This window comes from Canis lupus, chromosome 21, assembly GCF_011100685.1.
Source record: "Canis lupus familiaris isolate Mischka breed German Shepherd chromosome 21, alternate assembly UU_Cfam_GSD_1.0, whole genome shotgun sequence".
Taxonomy (NCBI): Eukaryota; Metazoa; Chordata; class Mammalia; order Carnivora; family Canidae; genus Canis; species Canis lupus.
This window is the reverse complement of record NC_049242.1, coordinates 51,692,879-51,712,136: the sequence shown is the minus strand read 5'-3', so window position 1 is coordinate 51,712,136 and position 19,258 is coordinate 51,692,879. Positions and strand designations below refer to the sequence as shown.

The 19,258-nt window shown below is 65.4% G+C and overlaps 1 protein-coding gene and 1 non-coding gene across 2 annotated transcripts; one reads left to right on the top strand and one right to left on the bottom strand.

Annotated features, from left to right (window-relative positions):
* The first annotated feature begins 6,482 nt into the window (after positions 1-6,482).
* Positions 6,483-17,932, top strand: LOC102156346. Its single transcript, XM_038568132.1, has 10 exons — positions 6,483-6,513; positions 6,586-6,938; positions 7,232-7,462; positions 12,299-12,436; positions 13,256-13,303; positions 14,076-14,196; positions 15,189-15,254; positions 15,772-15,871; positions 16,141-16,293; positions 16,584-17,932. The coding sequence occupies exons 1-10, from the start codon at positions 6,483-6,485 to the stop codon at positions 16,591-16,593; spliced, it is 1,251 nt and encodes a 416-aa protein (XP_038424060.1). The 3' UTR covers positions 16,594-17,932.
* A 143-nt stretch (positions 17,933-18,075) lies between these two features.
* On the bottom strand, positions 18,076-18,220 carry MIR8813-1 (microRNA mir-8813-1). The gene has a single exon (NR_128753.1). It is a non-coding gene; the product is annotated as a microRNA mir-8813-1 (primary transcript).
* Between the last annotated feature and the right edge of the window lie 1,038 nt (positions 18,221-19,258).

Below are 19,258 nucleotides of genomic sequence, written 5' to 3'. Positions count from 1 at the left end.
TCTCCAGCGTGAGCAGGAATTCCACGCCACCATGTGCGGCACGAGGGCCCCAAGGCAGGGCCGGGGGTCCCTGGGGCGGCCCGCTGAGCGTGCGCCATGTGCGAGCACACCTACGCCCTCCTCGTGGGGCCTGAACACACCAACACCCTTCCCACGCAGGCTGCCTGGCCCACCCCACCGTCGTGGCTCCGGTCACCACGGCCCCCTCCCGACACGTGGACAGGAGGTCCGTGGGAGCCGAGCGCCGGGTCACTGTGTAGACACTTGGTCATCTCACGGCACAAGCAGGGTGAGGACGGTGAGATGTGCACACACGGCCCTGTCTAGGAGGCTCCGTAAGAAATGCTCTGAAGCTGCAGGACTGCAGGCCACGGGCCGATCGGGGCAGCCCCCGCCCTGCACTGGGCGTCCTGCCGCCGTCACCTGCACTGCCGAGCGCTGCCCCTGGGTGCAGGCGGGGGTGGGGGGTGGTTGTGGGGCCGGGGCCCAGGGCTCTGTGTCTCTTGCCTTCCAGGGACAAGGAGCTACCTGGCCCCAGCCCCCGCGAGGCCAAGGTGAGAGCCCGTCCTGGGCCCCGAGCAGGATGTGTGTGGGGGGGGCTGGGGCCAGCTGTCTGCACCCCGTCTCCCAGGACATCCCTGGGCGTCTCCCCAGTCCCCCGTCCCAGCGCTGCACGGGCTGCCGGGAACGCACCCCAGACCCAGAGCCGCGGTCCGCGGGGAGCCCTGTGCCTTCCTGGCTCCTCCGGGTCCCGTGGGGGACTGGACATGGCCCGAGCGCCCACCTCCCATGGCTGGAGCCTCACCTGCGGCCCCCGCTTGTCCTCTTCCAGAAACCGCCAGGAGACCCGGTGCGCGGACAAATGGATAAAAATGATCAAGTGATGGGACCACTACCTCCCCAGCGAGAAGGTGGGGCGCTGGGTGCCCCCAAGGGCTCTCCGTCCTGACGGGGCTGGGGGGCCGCCCTCAGTGTCCTCCTGCCCCGTCCTCGGGGGAGCCCCCTGCCTGGGGAGAGTCTGCTGGGAGCCCGGGGTCGGCGGTGGGGGAGTGTCAGGTCGGGGCCACGGTCCCTGCTCCTCGTGGGGGACGGAGCCCAGCTCCAGGGAGACCCAGCCTCCCGCAGACACCCTGGAGCCGAAGCCGGAACCTTCTAGATGCCTCGCGCTCCCTGGGCTCCAAGGGGCCGCCCTGGGCCCCTCTCACCAGCACTGCCTTCCTCCCCGCAGCTGCGACGCCGGGTCTACAAGGGGGTCCCGCCCCAGGTGCGGAGACAGGTGTGGCTGTGATTGCTGAACGTCGACCAGGTTAAGGCCAGGAATGCCGGGAAATACCAGGTGGGGCCCGTCCACTCCCCGTGGACCCTCGGTCCCCTCCCTCCCCAGGGCTGACCCTCCATGTCCCCTCCCCACCGGGCTGAACTCCCGTGTCCCCTCCCCACCCAGGCTGATCCTCCATGTCCCCTCCCTGTCCAGGGCTGACCCCCCATGGCCCTCCCCACCCGGGCTGAACCCCCGTGTCCCCTCCCCACCCGGGCTGACCCCCCATGTCTCCTCCCCACCCGGGCTGAACCCCCGTGTCCCCTCCCCACCCGGGCTGACCCCCCATGTCTCCTCCCCACCCGGGTTGATCCTCCATGTCCCCTCCCTGTCCAATGCTGACCCTCAGTCCCCTCCCCACCCGGGCTGACCCTCAGTCCCCTCCCAGCCCATGACAGCTGGGCACAGGCCCTCACGCAGGCCCCGTGGGCACAGTGGGCACTTCTGCCGTCCCCGGCCTCCCAGGGGAAGGGTGGAGGTTCCTGCAGGACACACTCCCATGGTGGCCCCAGGGCTCCCTGCCCAGGACGGCAGCTGCTGACAGGTCGGGGTTTGTGTCCCTGACGCCGGCTCCTCCTCCGGGGGTCTCCCCACAGGAAATGAGGAGGCGGCCCTGATCTCCTCCCGGGACATCATGCAGATCGACCTGGACGTCAACTGCACGTTCCGCAGTCACACCATGTTCTGGGACTGCTACAGGGTTGGGTGAGGCTGCTGGGCCAGCGGGGTTCGGGGGCCCGGGAGAGGCCCGGGGGCTTCTGTGCAGGGGACACGGGGTCTCCGAGGCCGGGGTGAGGACGGCAGCAAACAACACACTGCCACGTGGTAGGGTGCTGGGGATGACCCCCGTGCCCCCACCCCCAGGGTCTCGGGGATGGGGAGGCCCTAGGACGGGGCCTCCAGGGGTCACTGTCTGAGCTGAACCCCAAGGGGGTGAGGGGCGGCCCCGTGAAGAGCAGGGGGCCGGGGTGGGGGCGTGGGGGGCAGGAAGGGGACCTGGGGGCCAGGGTGCATGGCCGTGGCTGGACCGGGACACATGGACCCGACGAGGGTCGGACAGGTCAGGGTGACACCCACCCTCGGTGCTTTATGTACTTCTGAATTCTGGGCATTTTATCTTAGACAATTTGCAGTTGGTGAGCACACATAGCATGACGCCCCCTAGATGCCGCTCCGGTCCAGGCAGGCCCTGCGCTGAGCACACGGGGCCCCAGGGGCAGGGGCAGGGGTCACAGCAAACCCCAGACTGGGGTCGCCTGTATCTGTAGACGTCTCCGTGTGCACCTTAGAGAAGAGGGTGCCCTGTGTCCGCAGCCCCCCACCCCATCCCCTCAACCACCGCCCCCACGCCATCCCCCTACATCACCCCCCACACCATCCCCCACACCCCCAGTCCCCCCACCCCTACACTATCGGTCCCACCCCCGCCCCCACAAGGACCCGGTGCAGCTGCCCCCTGTGGGACATGCTCAGCCTCCCCGGCCACCTTGGGGTTCTCTGGACGGCCTGCTCCCGTCAGAAGCCCGGGTGTCCAGTAGAGTCCCCAGGGGCCGTGGGGAGGGGGGAAGACAAGGAGCCCCCGACAGGGGGGTGCAGGTGGGTGGAGCAGAGGGTGCAGCTACGTCTGTGTGCAGCTGGCAGGGTGTGTGGGAGCCCGGGACCCCAGGGGTGACCTGCAGGGGCGCCAAGGGCGAGGCTGGGGAGCCACCAGGCAAGGGTGGCTGGGCTTCCCGGGGGGCCGCTTGGACCGTCTCCCCACGAGAACTTGGTGCTCCTCCCTGCAGGGAACCTGCTGCCCCCCCGGGCCCCGCGGCCCTCAGAGCGCGGCCCGGTCAGGCTGACCTGTGACCCCCGGCCCGGGGGGAGCCGGCCTTCAGCAGCCCAGGCTGTGGGCCGCGGAGCCGGGGTGCAGACTCAGGCCGCTGTGCGGGGGGCATCGGGCGGCTCCTGGCAGTGCTGAGGGGGCCGTACCCCGTACCCCCCGTGCTCAGATAGTGACCCCAGGGGTTCGCAGCCTGTATCGGGGTCACACCTGCATGACGGACGTTCCCTGCTCTTCTCTAGGCGGCTCAGACCTGGAGCCCCGAGATGCTCTGGGATGGGCGGGCCCGGGGTCCCCCCCACAGAGTCCAGCCCAGGGACACCTGGGAAGGCCTGAGGGTGCGCTCAGGGCCACGGACGCCCCGGCTACGTGGGCTCGGGGCAGGGGCCACGTGGGGCTGGAGGCGTTCCCGGGACACGGGGCCAGGCCAGGGCAGCGGAGGAGAGGGGTCAGGGGCTGCGGGGACCGGGGCAGGGGGAGCGCTGGCTCCCAGGGGGTGTGCAGGGGGAGCTGCGGGCACTGGCGGTGCTGGGGGAGCCTGGAGCTGCACACCCCACGGCGGGAGCTCCTTGGAGGCGTTGGGCACCCCAGGGTGCACTTAACCCCCGGCACGCTGCACGTGTGAGGTCGCCGCCTGTCCCCGTGCGCAGACCTGACCCCAGAGATCAGCCCCCACGGAGGGGCCCTGCGGGCCGCGGGGCCTGCGGGGCGGGTGTCGGCACCTCGGTGGCCTCGCTGGGTGGGGGATGACTGAGCAGAGCCCCCCGCTGTCCCCCCTCCTAGGCAGCAAGCCTGTTCCTTGTGCTGGCGGCCTACTCGGTGTACGACACCGTGAGTGTCCCTGCCCCTGCCTCCTACCCCGCGGGCGGCCTTGTCCTGAGTGCTGGTGACCAGCGGGACTCACAGTCGGGGCCCCAGCTCCATGGCCCCGAGATGCCGAGATGCCAGGGAGGGTCTCTCCTCCTCTGGGACGGGCAGGGGGCGGGGTGCAGACCTCCCAGGGGAGGCAGGGCCTGCGTGCCCAAGGGCCGGGGCTGGCCGGGGCCCCCGCGTGCACCGCGGCCGTCCTAGAGCTCGGGTCTGGACCCTGACAGATGGCACTACTGAGGAGAACCCGGGCGGGGAAGGCTCCCACTCCCCTGAAGGGCAGGAGGCCGCCCCCTTCCACCGCGCATTCCAGAAGGGTCCCCGAGGACCCCAACTCACACGCTCCCCGGTCCCACGGGGTGTCCTGGCCCAGCTCCCCTCGTGGGACCTGCCAGGGGCCACAGTCAGGCCCCCCCCGACCTGCCCTCCGGGGGGTCTCCAGACCTGGCGGGTCCCCTGCAGCCTGGCACAGCTCACGGAGGCCTCTCCTGCTGGTCTGAGGACGGGGTCCCTGGCTCGGCGGCCGCAGGGCTCGGTAGTGGGGCCTGGTGTGCTGGCGCCCGAGCTGCTCCGGGTGGCCCTCACCTGCCCCCCCTGCCCTCTGGGAGCCCCCTCTGGGAGCCCGGGCTGTGAGGGAGCCGGGGGAGCCTGACGCCGGCGGGGAGGGCTCAGAGGGGGCCTCGGGGCGCCCGCCCTCCGTGGGGCTCTGGCTCTTGCAGGAGGTGGGCTACTGCCCGGGCGTGCGCGAGATCACGGCCATTGTCCTCATGTTCCGGCCAGAGGAGGACACCTTCTGGGCGCTGGCCCAGCTGATGGTGGACGACAGGCACGCCATGCACGGTAGGGGCCCCCTGGGCTGCCGGGCGGGAGGGGAGTCAGGAGGACCTCCCTGCAGGCTGCTGCACCCGGGGGCAGGCGGGGACCCCCCAGCCCGCCCCCCCCTCGGGCAAGGGCCCCACCTCCCCAGTGGCCTAGGGGTCCCGGAGCCACGGCCACCCGCCCCACCGTCTGCAGGCCAGGCTCGCACTCCCGCTGCTCCCCCAACCTCCCACCCAGCTGCCTGCTTGCTCCCCAGGCCCCCCTCCCAGCCCACGGCCACACGGGGCCCAAGGGGCAGCATCTCCCCCTCCGGGGGCCCCCAGCCTCACTCCCAAGCCCCACAGAGGGCCGTGCACGCCCATCACCCTCTCCGTGGCCTGCAACCGCTGCCCCTCGGGGCTGGGGACCCGCCTGTCCCTGCAGCGGCTCCTGCAGGAGAGAGGGTGCTGGGTCAGCTGGGTCTGGTCCTCAGCCCCCAGCCCACGCCCCGCGGGGTCTCTGTAGGACGAGGGTCCCCGGGCCCCGCGTCCCTCACATAGGAGGCAGCCCTGCCCTCTGGGAAGAGCGGGTCCATTCAGGGCTCCGAGGGCGGTGGGCACACGGGGGTCAGGGCGTGGGGGGAGGCCCCTGCCCTGACACCCCCTACCCCGCCTGATGCAGGAGGAGGCCTTGATCGCGGGGTCCTGGGGCCTTCTCAGGCTTCTTCATCCCAGGCTTCCCGAAGCTCCTCAGGTTCCAGGCTCATCATGAGCGCGTCCTGCAGAGAGCTCTCCCCAACCTGAGGAAGCACATGGCGAGTGGGAGCTCCTGAGGCTCTGTCCCCGGGACCCGGGGCAGGGGGTGGGGGGCACGGCCCTCCGAGCTGCCCAGAGTTGGGGTCACGTTCCTCCCCCTGGGGCCCGGGGGCGCCCTCGGGGCTGGCTGGGCCGTGGGGAGCATGTCCACCCGGCTCCAGGGGCCACGGCGTGGGGTCTGAGCACCCCGTGCCCTCCCGCCAGGACGAGGAGCAGATGTCCACTGGCATCTACACCCCAAAGTGCTTCCTGCAGTGCTTCATCGGCCGGGTGAGGCTTCCCCCCGCGGCCCCCGCTCCCGGACTTGCCCCCTGCCCCCGGGGAGGGCCCAGCTCAGCCCCACCCTCCAGACCAGCCAGGCCCGACCCCGGGGCCCTGAGGCTGAGGCTCGCAGCCCAGCCCGTCCTGGAGAAGCCCAGAGGGTCCCTGGACGAGGTTCTGGGGGGCGGGCCGTCTCTGCCTCAGCTCCCCCGGGGGAGGCCGGGTCAGCCCGGGGTGTGGACGGGCCCTTGGCCCATCGGGCTGCCAGCCTGGGGTCCTCTCGAGGCGTGGTGTCGTCAAGTGCGGGCAGAGTCTGTGCCCCCAGGGGTGTGGGAGGTGCTGGCCGGGTCGGAACCCGGTGCGGCCTGGAGCCCTGATCTCCCTGGGAGGAGGGCACGCACGGGGGTGGGGTGGGGGGGCTGTGGGGCCTCTTCGGAGGCAGCCGGGGGGCATATGGCAGGCCTAGCCTAGCCCCAGCCATGCCCCCCAGGGGGCCTGCTCAGGCCACTCCTCCCACCCCACTGTCCCCTAGACCCCCTTCTCGCCTACCCTGAAGCTGTGGGATGCCTACATACTCGATGGGGAGAGGGTGCTCACGGCCATGGCCTACACCATCCTCAAGGTGCACAGGAGTAAGTGAGCCCCTGGGAGCCCAGGGGTGCTGGGGGCGGGGGGCAGGGGCGGTGACCTTGTGTTCTGAGCAGCACCTAGACCTGGGGCGGGGGGACGGCGGGGCAGGCGGGTGCAGCGGGGCTCCCTGAGAGGAGCAGTGGGCAGGGGCCTCCCCGGCCAGCGCACTGCCCACGGCGCTCCTGGGCACAGCGGGACCCCAGCCGCTGGCCCGGGGGCACCGGGGGCCCCAGGGCGGGGCCCTCTGGGTCTGACTCTCGCCCACCGCCCAGAGCGCCTCCTGAAGCTGCCCCTGGAAGGGCTCCGGGAGTTTCTCCAGGACTCTCTGGCCCAGCCCTGGGCCCTGGAGGACGAGGCGGTGCTCAGACACCTTCGGGCCTCCATGACCCAGCTCCGGAGGATACGGTGTGACCTGTCCCATCGCCAGGTGGGCTCAGGGCCCCAGCCCCTCCCGACTCGGCCTGCTGGGGCCGCCCACAGGGGACAGAGCCCCCGGGGTCCCCATCCTCATCTCTGGGGCTCTCCTCTTCTGTTGCAGCCTCGGGGACCTCTGGCCAGGGCTGGGCGGGCGGGCACCCACTGCAGGGCCTGGGCACCAATGTGGGGTGCTGAGCACAGGGTCAGGCCAGGGGGCCACGAGGGAGCCGTGAGGACCCCCGGGGTCCCCAGTGGGGGACACACAGCCTGCTGGAGACGCTGACCCCGTTGGCCTCTTTCCAGCGGGACCTGAGGAGTTCCCCACGAGGCCCCTGGGCCTGGAGCGAGTGTCCCCGGCGCCCAGGCCTGTCCTCCCTTCTCCAGCCTCTGAGACACCGCCCAGGGTGGAGGAGCCGGCCTCCCCAGGCCCAGTCACCCAGCCTGAGCCGCCCGGACCCCCTTCCGGCCAGGCCATCGTCAAACCTCCCCCCCAGCGATGGAGTTCCCTCCCCATCCTCCCAGTGCAACAATACGGTGCAGGCAGGCGGTCCCCAGATATGGTGGGCTTGAAGACAAAAAACGTTGTACAAAAAACCGTACCCTAACTCATACCCTAACCCATAACCTAACCTGTACCCTAACCCTACCCTAACCTCTAACCCGTACCCTAACCCGTACCCTAATCCATACCATAACCAGTACCCCAACCCATTCCCTAACCCATACCTTAACCCTAACCCGAACCAGAACTGGAACCCTAACCCGAACTGGAACCCGAACCCTAAACCGTATCCCAAACCTGAACCCGAGCCCTATCTCGAAACCGAACCCTAAACCCTAAACCCTATCCCGAACTCGAACCCTATCCCAAACCCTATCTCGAACTCTAACTGTAACCCTAACCCTAACCCTAACCCCAAGCCCTGAACCTGAACCCGAACGCAAACTCTAAACTGAACTGGAACCCAAACCTGAACTCTAACCCAAACCTGAACCCCTAACCCGAACCCTAACCCCGAACCCAAACTCAAACTCAAACCCCTAACCCCAACCCTGAACCCGAACCTGAACCCTAACCCGAACCCTAACCTGAACCTGAACCCTCAACCAAGCCCGAACCTGAACCCAATCCTGAACCCTAATCCCAAACCCGAACCAGAACCCTAACCCAAGCCCAATCAATCCTAACCTGAACCCGAACCCTAACCCCGAACCCCTAACCCCTTACTCTAAGCCTAACCACCACCCTTACCCTCACCACAAATTTCCAAAACTGCGATATGAGATGACAGAGAACCTTAATGGACCTTAATATCCTTAATATCCAGGTTAGAACGTGATGCAGTCATCATCAAACTCCGGAGACATAAAAGACAGGGACAACTGGCTTCTCAGGCGAATTCTATCAAAAGTTTAAAAAAGAAATAATACTTATTCCAGTGAAGCTGTTTTGAAGGTATAAAGAGCATGAACACCTCCAATCTTGTTTTAAGAGGCCGGCATTACCTTATCTCAAAATTAGACAAAGACCTCACCATAAAGGAGAATTACAGACCAGCATCCCTGATGAACCCGGATGCAAAAATTCTCACCAAGATAGTAGTCAATAGGGTCAACAGTATATTGAGTGGATTATTCACCACAACCAATGGGATTTATCCCCAGGATGCAAGGTTGGTTCAACATTGATAAAATAATCAATGTGATAGATCACAGCAATAAGAGAAGAAACAAGAACCTTATGATCCTAAAACAAAACAAAACAAAACAAAACCTTATGATCCTCTCAAGGGATGCAGAGAAAGCGTTTGACAAAATACAGCATCCATTCCTGATGAAAACTCTTCAGAGTGTAGGGATAAAGGGAACATTCCTCGACATCTTAAAAGCCATCTATGAAAAGCCCACAGCAAATATCATTCTCAATGGGGAAGCACTGGGAGCCTTTCCCCTAAGATCAGGAACAAGACAGGGATGTCCACTCTCACCACTGCTATTCAACATAGTACTGGAAGTCCTAGCCTCAGCAATCAGACAACAAAAAGACATTAAAGGCATTCAAATTGGCAAAGAAGAAATCAAACTCTCCCTCTTCGCCGATGACATGATACTCTACCTAGAAAACCCAAAAGCCTCCACCCCAAGATTGCTAGAACTCATACAGCAATTTGGTAGCGTGGCAGGATACAAAATCAATGCCCAGAAAATCAATGGCATTTCTATACACTAACAATGAGACTGAAGAAAGAGAAATGAAGGAGTCAGTCCCATTTACAATTGCACCCAAAAGCATAAGATACCTAGGAATAAACCTAACCAAAGAGGTAAAGGATCTGTACTCTAAAAACTACAGAACACTTCTGAAAGAAATTGAGGAAGACACAAAGAGATGGAAAAACATTCCGTGCTCATGGATTGGACAAATTAATATTGTGAAAATGTCAATGCTACCCTGCAATTTACAATTTAATTCAATCCCTATCAAAATACCATGGACTTTCTGTTGCGTGTGCTGTAGCAACACGATCAGGGTCCTGAGGATAAGGGGATGAGGAAAATAAAAGTAAAGAGATGGGGACAGGAGGGACACAGTGGATGATGTCCAAGCAGTTCCAGCTTTATTCAAGGTTTTACAACGTTTTATAGCATGAGCAAAACAAAGCCAAGAAGGTGTTTATTTTTAACAGGTTTGTGAAACCCTCCAAAGTTCCCCTTTCTCAGCATGCAAGACAGACTCACAGGTGCCAGAAGACCTTGGTAAATAGATAAGCTTGTTGCTCCAGATGTGCATACTTCAAAGGAATATTAGGTATGATAAACAGACCAGCAAGGACAGACAGACCCTTATTTACATTTATGACCAGGTCAGAATAAGTTGTATCTATTGTATAATGTGGGTGATCACGTACAAGTGAGCCCTGAGAACCATTTCTCAAGCCCTTTCTCAAGCGTCTACCAACTATTTACCCTTTAGGCTCCCGAGCCTTTTGAGTGAATGAGGGATGCAAGTCCGGGTCTGGTTTGGTTCAGTTACTCCAGCTAGTCCGCAGTCACCCACAATTTTCTTTCTTTTTTTTTTTTAAAGATTTTTATTTATTTATTCATGATAAACATAGAGAGAGAGAGGCAGAGACACAGGCAGAGGGAGAAGCAGGCTCCATGCAGGGAGCCCGACACAGGACTCGATCCTGGGACTCCAGGATCATGCCCTGGGCCAAAGGCAGGCGCTAAGCCGCTGAGCCACCCAGGGATCCCTACCGTGGACTTTCTTCAGAGCTGAAACAAATCATCTTAAGATTTGTATGGGGGAGCCCGGGTGGCTCAGTGCTTTAGCACCACCTTCAGCCCAGGGCATGATCCTGAAGACCTGGGATTGAGTCCCACGTCGCTCCCTGCATGGAGCCTGCTTCTCCCTCTGCCTGTGTCTCTTCCTCTCTCTCTCTCTCTCTCTCTTTATCATGAATAAATAAACAAAATCTAAAAAAAAAATATTTGTGTGGAATCGGAAAGACCCCGAATAGCCAGGGAAATATTGAAAAAGAAAACCAGAGCTGGGGGCATCACAATCCCGGATTTCAGGTTGTACGACAAAGCTGTGATCACCAAGACACTGCGGTACTGGCACAAAAACAGACAAATAGATCAATGGAACAGAAAAGAGAATCCAGAAATGGGCCTTGATCTCTATGGTCAACTAATATTCAACAAAGTAGGAAAGAATATACACTGGAAAAAGGACAGTCTCTTCAATAAATGGTGCTGGGAAAATTGGACAGCCACGTGCAGAAGAATGAAACTGGACCATTCTCTTACACCATACACAAAGGTGAACTCAAAATGGATGAAAGATCTAAATGTGAGAGAAGAATCCATTAATATCATAGAGGAGAACACGAGCTAAACAGACTCTTTCAGACCTAAGGACAATTCCATCCTGAAAACGAAGGGGTGGAGCCTCCTTTACCTTCCAAATGGTCTCAAAAGACAGCTGGGGTAGCAATCCTAATATCATATAAATTAGGGTTTATACCAAAGACTCTAGTAACAGATGAAGAGGGACACTATATCGTACTTAAATGATCTGTTCCACAAGAAGAACTAAAAATTATGAATATTTATGCCCCTAATGTGGGACCCGCCAAGTCCGTCAATCAATTAATAACCAAAGTAAAGAGATACTTTATAATAATACACTAATAGTAGACTTCCACATGGCACTCTGAGCCAATGAGGGATATTCTAAGCAGAACATCAACACGGAAACCAGGGCTTTAAATGGTACACTGGGCCAGATGAATTTCACAGATATATACAGAATGTTCCATCCGAACCCAACTGAATACACATTCTTCCCAAGGGCACATGGAACTTTCTCCAGAATAGACCACATACTGGGTCACAAGTCAGGTCTCAACTGATACCATAAGATTGGGATTGTGCCCTGCATATTTTCAGACCACAATGCTTTGAAACTACAACTCAATCAGAAGAAGAAATTTGGAAGAAACTCAGTGTTTGGGCATCCCACTAAAGGAAGAGGGTCAACCAGGAAATTAGAGAATTAAAAAAGACTCATGGAAACTAATGAAAATGAAAATACATGATAGTTACCAATATATTTGCAAGAGGAGCAGAATTCATCCTTTCCCCCAATAAACGTGCTTCTTTAAAAACCCTAATTTGCAGAATTTATAGCAATGGAAAAATACATATAAGATGATTCCGTGATTAACAAAACCTTTGCTTCTCCTGATTTAGAAGAGGAAATAGCTCCTGTCTTCCCTTTCTCTTAGGCTGCCAGGAAGCTAAGAGCCAAGTTCTAATTTGAACATAAGCCAAGTGGCACCTAATGCCTTGGACCATGTTCTCCTCTGTCAAGGTTTTCACTCCCACTCTGTATTTTCACCAATCCCGATTTTTTAGATCTATAAACCAAACCGCTGTCAGCGTTTGGTCCTGAGAGCTGTGCCCTTGCACAAGTGTATGAGCGAGTTTGGACAGTAGGGCCGCATTCACTCTGGGATCTAGGTGCCCCGCACCAGACAACCCCCCAGCTTCCCCGCTCGCCCCGCCCCCGGCCCGGCCCCGCCCCACCCCTGGCCCCGCCCCGCCCCTGGCCCCGCCCCTGGCCCCGCCCCTGGCCCCGCCCCAACCCCAGATCCCGGCCCCGCCCCCTGGGCCCCGGCCCCGCCCCTCTCCGCAGCCCTTCTTCCCGCGGGAGCGCCGCCTCTTCTCGCGGGACCGACGCCGGCGGCAGGGCCGTTGCTAGGAAGCGGCGGGCATCGGAGAAACCGGCGGGGCGGGAGCGGACGCGGCTCCCTCGAACCCTCAGCGACCCGGTGGCTGCGTCCGTCGTCGGGGGGGGCACAGGTGCTGGCGGCCTCTCCTGCCCCTCCGCAGACCGGCCTGGAGCCGGGAGCCCGGGCGCGGGGCGCGGAGCTGTGTGCGGGCGCTGTCCCGCGGGGTCGGGGCTGCCTGGCCGCGGGACGAAGCTCCACCTTCGCTTCGGTCCGTGCAAAGCATCCTGTTGTCCTTTTCTGGCTGTTTCTGCGATGCGGGGCTCGGAGCGGCAGCGTGCGGTGGGCGGGGCCGGGGAGGGCCGTGGGCGGGGCCGTGGGCGGGGCGGAGCCGGTGCAGACTCAGGCCGCCGTGCGGGGGCATCGGGCGGCTCCTGGCAGCGCTGAGAGGCCGCACCGCGACCCCCGCGTGCTCAGATAGTGACCCCAGGGGTTCGCAGCCTGTATCCGGGTCACACCTGCATGACGGACGTTCCCTGCTCTCCTCACGGCGGCTCAGACCTGGAGCCCCGGGATGCTCTGGGATGGGCGGGCCCGGGGTCCCCCCGCAGAGTCCAGCCCAGGGACACCTGGGAAGGCCTGAGGGTGCGCTCAGGGCCACGGACGCCCAGGCTGCGTGGGCTCCGGCAGGGGCCACGTGGGCTGGTGGTGTTCCCGGGACACGGGGCCAGCCAGGCCAGGGCAGCGGAGGAGAGGCGTCAGGGGCTGCGGGGACCGGGGCAGGGGGAGCGCTGGCTCCCAGGGGGCGTGCGGGGGGGCCGCGGGCGCTGGCGGTGCTGGGGGAGCCCGGAGCTGCACACCCCACGGCGAGAGCCGCTCGGAGGCGTCGGACACCCCAGGGTGCACTTAACCCCCGGCCGCTGCACGTGTGAGGTCGCCGCCTGTCCCCGTGCGCAGACCTGACCCCAGAGATCGGCCCCCGCGGAGGGGCCCTGCGGGCCGCGGGGCCTGCGGGGCGGGTGTCGGCACCTCGGCGGCCTCGCTGGGCGGGGGCTGACTGAGCAGAGCCCCCCGCTGTCCCCCCTCCTAGGCAGCGACCCTGTTCCTCGTGCTGGCGGCCTACTCGGTGTACGACACCGTGAGTGTCCCTGCCCCTGCCTCCTGCCCCGCGGGCGGCCTTGTCCTGAGTGCTGGTGACCAGCGGGACTCACAGTCGGGGCCCCAGCGCCACGCCCCGGGATGCGGGGGAGGGTCTCTCTCCTCCCGGACGGGCAGGGGGCGGGGTGCAGACCTCCCAGGGGAGGCAGGGCCTGCGTGCCCGAGGGCCGGGGCTGGCCGGGGCCCCCGCGTGCACCGCGGCCGTCCTAGAGCTCGGGTCTGGACCCTGACAGACGGCACTACCGAGGAGAACCCGGGCGGGGAAGGCTCCCACTCCCCTGAAGGGCAGGAGGCCGAGGCGCCCAGGAGGCCGCCCCCTTCCACCGCGCATTCCAGAAGGGTCCCCGAGGACCCCAGCTCACACGCTCCCCGGCCCGCGGGGTGTCCTGGCCCAGCTCCCCTCGTGGGACCTGCCAGGGGCCACAGTCAGCCCCCCCCCCCCGACCTGCCCTCCGAGGGGTCTCCAGACCTGGCGGGTCCCCTGCAGCCTGGCACAGCTCACGGAGGCCCCTCCTGCTGGTCTGAGGACGGGGTCCCTGGCTCGGCGGCCGCAGGGCTCGGTAGCGGGGCCCGGGGTGCTGGCGCCCGAGCTGGTCCGGGTGGCCCTCACCTGCCCCCGCATCCCCCCCTGCCCTCTGGGAGCCCCCTCCGGGAGCCCGGGCTGTGAGGGAGCCGGGGGAGCCTGACGTCTGTGGGGAGGGTTCAGAGGGGCCTCAGGGCGCTCGCCCTCCGTGGGGCTCTGGCTCTTGCAGGAGGTGGGCTACTGCCAGGGCATGCGCGAGATCACGGCCATCCTCCTCATGTTCCTGCCCGAGGAGGACGCCTTCTGGGCGCTGGCCCAGCTGATGGTGGACGACAGGCACGCCATGCACGGTAGGGGCCCCCCGGGCTGCCGGGCGGGAGGGGAGTCAGGAGGGCCTCCCTGCAGGCTGCTGCACGGGGGGGGGGGGGGCAGGCGGGGACCCCCGGGGGGGGGCAGGCGGGGACCCCCCAGCACGCCCCCCCACGGGCAAGGGCCCCGCCTCCCCGGTGGCCTCGGGGTCCCGGAGCCACGGCCACCCGCCCCACCGTCTGCAGGCCAGGCTCGCACTCCCGCTGCTCCCCCAACCTCCCGCCCAGCTGCCTGCTTGCCCCCCAGGCTCCCCTGGCTCCCTCACAGCCCGGCCACACGGGGCCCAGGGGGCAGTGTCTCAACCCCCTGCAAGCCCTCAGCCTCACTCCCAAGCCCCACAGAGGGCCGTGCACGCCCATCACCATCCCCGTGGCCTGCAACCGCTGCCCCTCGGGGCTGGGGACCCGCCTGTCCCTGCAGCGGCTCCTGCAGGAGAGAGGGTGCTGGGTCAGCTGGGTCTGGTCCTCAGCCCCCAGCCCACGCCCCGCGGGGTCTCTGTAGGACGAGGGTCCCCGGGCCCCGCGTCCCTCACATAGGAGGCAGCCCTGCCCTCTGGGAAGAGCGGGTCCATTCAGGGCTCCGAGGGCGGTGGGCACACGGGGGTCAGGGCGTGGGGGGAGGCCCCTGCCCCGACACCCCCCACCCCGCCTGGTGCAGGAGGAGGCCCTGACCGTGGGGGCCTGAGGCCTTCTCAGGCTTCGTCCCGGGCTTCCCGAAGCTCCTCAGGTTCCAGGCTTATCAGGGCGCATCCTCCAAAGAGCTCTCCCCAACCTGAGGAAGCACATGGCGAGCGGGAGCTCCTAAGGCCCGTCCCCGGGACCCGGGGCAGGGGGTGGGGGGCACGGCCCTCCGAGCTGCCCAGAGTTGGGGTCACGTTCCTCCCCCTCGGGGCTGGGCTGGGCTGTGGGGAGCGCGTCCACCTGGCTCCAGGGGCCGCGGCGTGGGGTCTGAGCACCTCCTGCCCTTCCGCCAGGACAAGGAGCAGATGTCCACTGGCATCTACACCCCAAAGTGGTTCCTGCAGTGCTTCCTCGGCCGGGTGAGGCCCCCCCAGGACCCCCGCTCCCGGACCTGCCCCCTGCCCCCGGGGAGGGCCCAGCTCAGCCCCACCCTCCAGACTAGCCAGGCCCAACCCCGGGGCCCTGAGGCTGAGGCTCGCAGCCCAGCCCGTCCTGGAGAAGCCCAGAGGGTCCCTGGACGAGGTTCCGGGGGGCGGGCCGTCTCTGCCTCAGCTCCCCCGGGTGAGGCCGGGTCAGCCCGGGGTGTGGACGGGCCCTCGGCCCATCAGGCGGCCAGCCTGGGGTCCTCTCGAGGCGTGGTGTCGTCAAGTGCGGGAGAGTCTGTGCCCCCAGGGGTGCGGGAGGTGCTGGCTGGGGTGGGAGCCCGGAGCGGCCGGGAGCCCTGATCTCCCTGGGAGGAGGGCACGCACGGGTGGGGGGGGTGCTGTGGGGCCTCTTCGGAGGCAGCCGGGGGGCATATGGCAGGCCTAGCCTAGCCCCAGCCCAGCCCCCCAGGGGCCCTGCTCAGGCCACTCCTCCCACCCCACTGTCCCCTAGACCCCCTTCTCGCTCACCCTGAACCTGTGGGATGCCTACGTACTCGATGGGGAGAGGGTGCTCATGGCCAGGGCCTACACCATCCTCAAGGTGCACAGGAGTAAGTGAGCCCCTGGGAGCCCAGGGGTGCCGGGGGGGGGGGGCAGGGGCGGTGACCCTGTGCTCTGAGCAGCACCCAGACCTGGGGCGGGGGGACGGCGGGGCAGGCGGGTGCAGCGGGGCTCCCTGAGAGAGCAGTGGGCAGGGGCTTCCCCGGCCAGCGCACTGCCCACGGCGCTCCTGGGCACAGCGGGACCCCAGCCGCTGGCCCGGGGGCACCGGGGGCCCCAGGGCGGGGCCCTCTGGGTCTGACTCTCGCCCACCGCCCAGAGCGCCTCCTGAAGCTGCCCCTGGAAGGGCTCCGGGAGTTCCTCCAGGACTCTCTGGCCCAGCCCTGGGCCCTGGAGGACGAGGCGGTGCTCAGACACCTTCGGGCCTCCATGACCCAGCTCCGGAGGATGCGGTGGGACCTGTCCCCCCCAGGTGTGCTCAGGGCCCCGGCCCCTCCCGACTCGGCCTGGGGCCGCCCACAGGGGACAGAGCCCCCGGGGCCCCCGTCCTCATCTCTGGGGCTCTCCTCTTCTGCTCCAGCCTCGGGGACCCCAGGCCAGGGCTGGGTGGGCGGGCACCCACTGCAGGGCCTGGGCACCAGTGTGGGGGGCTGAGCACAGGGTCAGGCCGGGGAGCCACGCGGGAGCCGTGAGGACCCCCGGGGCCCCCAGTGGGGGACACACAGCCTGCTGGAGACGCTGACCCCGTTGGCCTCTTTCCAGCGGGACCTGAGGAGTTCCCCACGAGGCCCCTGGGCCTGGAGCGAGTGTCCCCCGCGCCCGGGCCTCTCCTCCCTTCTCTGGCCTCTGAGACACCGCCCAGGGTGGAGGAGCCGGCCTCCCCGGGCCCAGCCACCCAGCCTGAGCCGCCCGGACCCCCTCCCGGCCAGGCCATTGTCCAACTCTCCCCCCCCCCCCCCAGCGATGGAGCTCACTCCCCACCGTCCCAGTGCATCAAGACGGTGCAGGCAGGCGGCCCCCAGACATAGTGGGCTTCAAGACAAAAAACGGGGTCCCCTTCCATTCGGCACCTGCCTGGGCCACCCCAGATGCCCTGCGACGGACCAGGCCCTAGAGCACCCCCGGGACTCCCATCACAGTGTCCCCCCAGCCCCCTAGGGACGACGCTGTTGGGCCCAGGACACCCTTCCTGCCCCGCGGCCACTGCAGCTTGTGCCCCTCGCTGGGCAGTGACGGGCACAGCCAAGGCAGAGCCAGGGTGGCTTGAGCCCGCTGCCCCGAGGCCCCATACAGGCCCGGGACCCTCTGCCCTCTGCGTCCACGGGGCAGCTCGATGCTCGCGGGCCTCGGGGGCAGAGCATGGTGGTGAGTGCGGGGCCCGGAGGCTCTTGCCCGCCGTCACCATGCCTTGCCTCGTCTCACTGTCCCTCCTGGAGGGCGGCACCCCCCTCACAGGACACCAGCCCCTGACTCAGAGGGACCTGGGCTGGCCTGGCCCCGGGCTCTGTGGGGGCAGGGGCGACTCGAGCCACCCCAGGCCCATCACGAAGACTAATGGGATCCAGCGCCCCAGGGCCCTGGCCAGGCCTGGGTTCTGGCCCCGGGCTGAGCGAGCCTTTTCTCAGCTGGATGTGGCCTCCTGGGCCCTGGGCGTGCCCCACAGATCCAGGTCGCTGACCTAGGGCAGCCCTGGGGATCCCGGGACACCCCAGGGAGGGCAGTAGGGGCAGGCCCGTGGACCCCACCTGCACCCACACCAGGAGGCAGGCTCCTCCACGTGCTGGGGCTCCAGCAGTCAGTCACCTGGCCCCAGGGGGCCCGAGGCCAGGGTCCAGCTGCCTTGCGGGGACCCAGCACAGGAGCCCATGGGCCGCAGGTCCATGTCAGCCCTGCTGTCCCCAGAACCGCCTCTCAACGCCCCAACCTCAGGACACGCGCCCCCACCCGGAGTCGAGTCCGCACAGGCTCCCAGGTGGGGGACTCCAGCACCCACACCCCTGTGGGATTCCCGCTTTCCTCTAAGGACAGGAAGGTCTCCCAGGGGAAGGTGCACACCCTCGGCTCTGAGCCCGTTTGCTGTTGCAAGTTCAATAAAGTGTTGTGTGAAAATGCATGGCCGGCTCGTTTCTGCATCTCCCGGAGCTCTGTGCACGGGGTGTGGAGACACCCCCAGAGAGGAGGAGGGGGCACCGCCCAGGCCCCGACCAGCCCCTGCAGGGGCGCTGCCAGGCACACACAGCTGACCTCCCCACATGCCTTCCAGGGGCGGCCAGATGCCAGGGTCAGGACCCCACAGACTCTACTGCGACTCAGCCTGTGCCCGCGGCCAGGACGGGCCTGGGACAGAGTGACAGCCAGGGAGCCTCAGGTCACCAGGGTCTGTGCTAAGCGCCCTGGGAGGTCTGTGCCCCCTCTGTCCAGGGGGCCTGGGCTGCCCAGGCTCCGGGGCGCTTCCTCCCCTCCCTGGGGCACAGAGGGCCCACGGGGCGGTCAGCGTGGCCCCGGAGGGGACGTCAGGACAGCAGGCCCTTGCAGCTCTCACACCTGGGCCACCCTCACCGGGCAGGCTCAGCGTGCACAGCCGGTGCTGCTGGATCTCTCACACCAGAGTGTGGAGGGCACCCTGCATGCCCTAGAGAGTAGGGTCTGGGTGAGCGTGGGGCTCGGCCTGGGGGCAGGCAGCGCAGGGGACCGAGGGACCCCAGCCCCGTCCCCACCCCGACTCCCACACACAGGCAGCCCCAGGGCTCCCCCCATGGGCAGCCGGCTCCTCAGGAGCTCCCCCACGGCGGCCCCGAGGTCTGGCTCCCCGCTGGAGAGGCGTCGGGGAGAAGAAAAGCGGCCGGCGCTCGGCGGGGACCCACTGCCACCCACGGGAATGTGGCCGAGCCGGACCTTCCAGCTCAGCTGACCCTCCGGCGGGACGCACGGCACGAGGGAGCCCGGGTCGGCCAGGAGAACCCAGCTAGCCGCCCAGCGCCAGCACCAGAAATGATGGTGTTTCAACCGTTTCGGCGTCAGGATGACGCAGCCCAAGGATCAGATCGCGGCACGGCGACAGGCACACACACACCCCAAACCCAACAAATGTCAGAATCCCCCGATCGTTGTCAGACAGCAGCCGGATGGTTACAGACACGACGCTGGGGTCCCCGGTAGGACACACGGAGGACGCTCCAGACCATGGCTGCAGAGGCGCTGGAGGCCTGGGGATGTGCCTGCGGGTGCGACGGGGAGCACGGGGCGGCGGGAAGCACCCTACAGAGGGGGGCCCCTCCTGGGAAAGGACACCCGGGCCCTGCGAGGGCTCCGGATAGGGACATCTGTCCTCCTCTCCGTCAGCTTCTGGTTTCCCCCCTAGTTTGTTCTTCCTCATTCTCCTTCAGCCTCCACCCTGCATCCAAGCCAATGCCTCAGGTGTGATCCTGGAGTCTGGG

Coding starts and splice junctions, on each gene's coding strand:
- LOC102156346 (XM_038568132.1), top strand. CDS start 6,483: ATGGCCTACACCATCCTCAAGGTGCACAGGA. Junction 7,463..12,298: donor CCTCCCAGTGCAACAATACG/GTGCAGGCAGGC, acceptor GGGGGGGCACAG/GTGCTGGCGGCCTCTCCTGC. Junction 15,872..16,140: donor CATCCTCAAGGTGCACAGGA/GTAAGTGAGCCC, acceptor CCCACCGCCCAG/AGCGCCTCCTGAAGCTGCCC.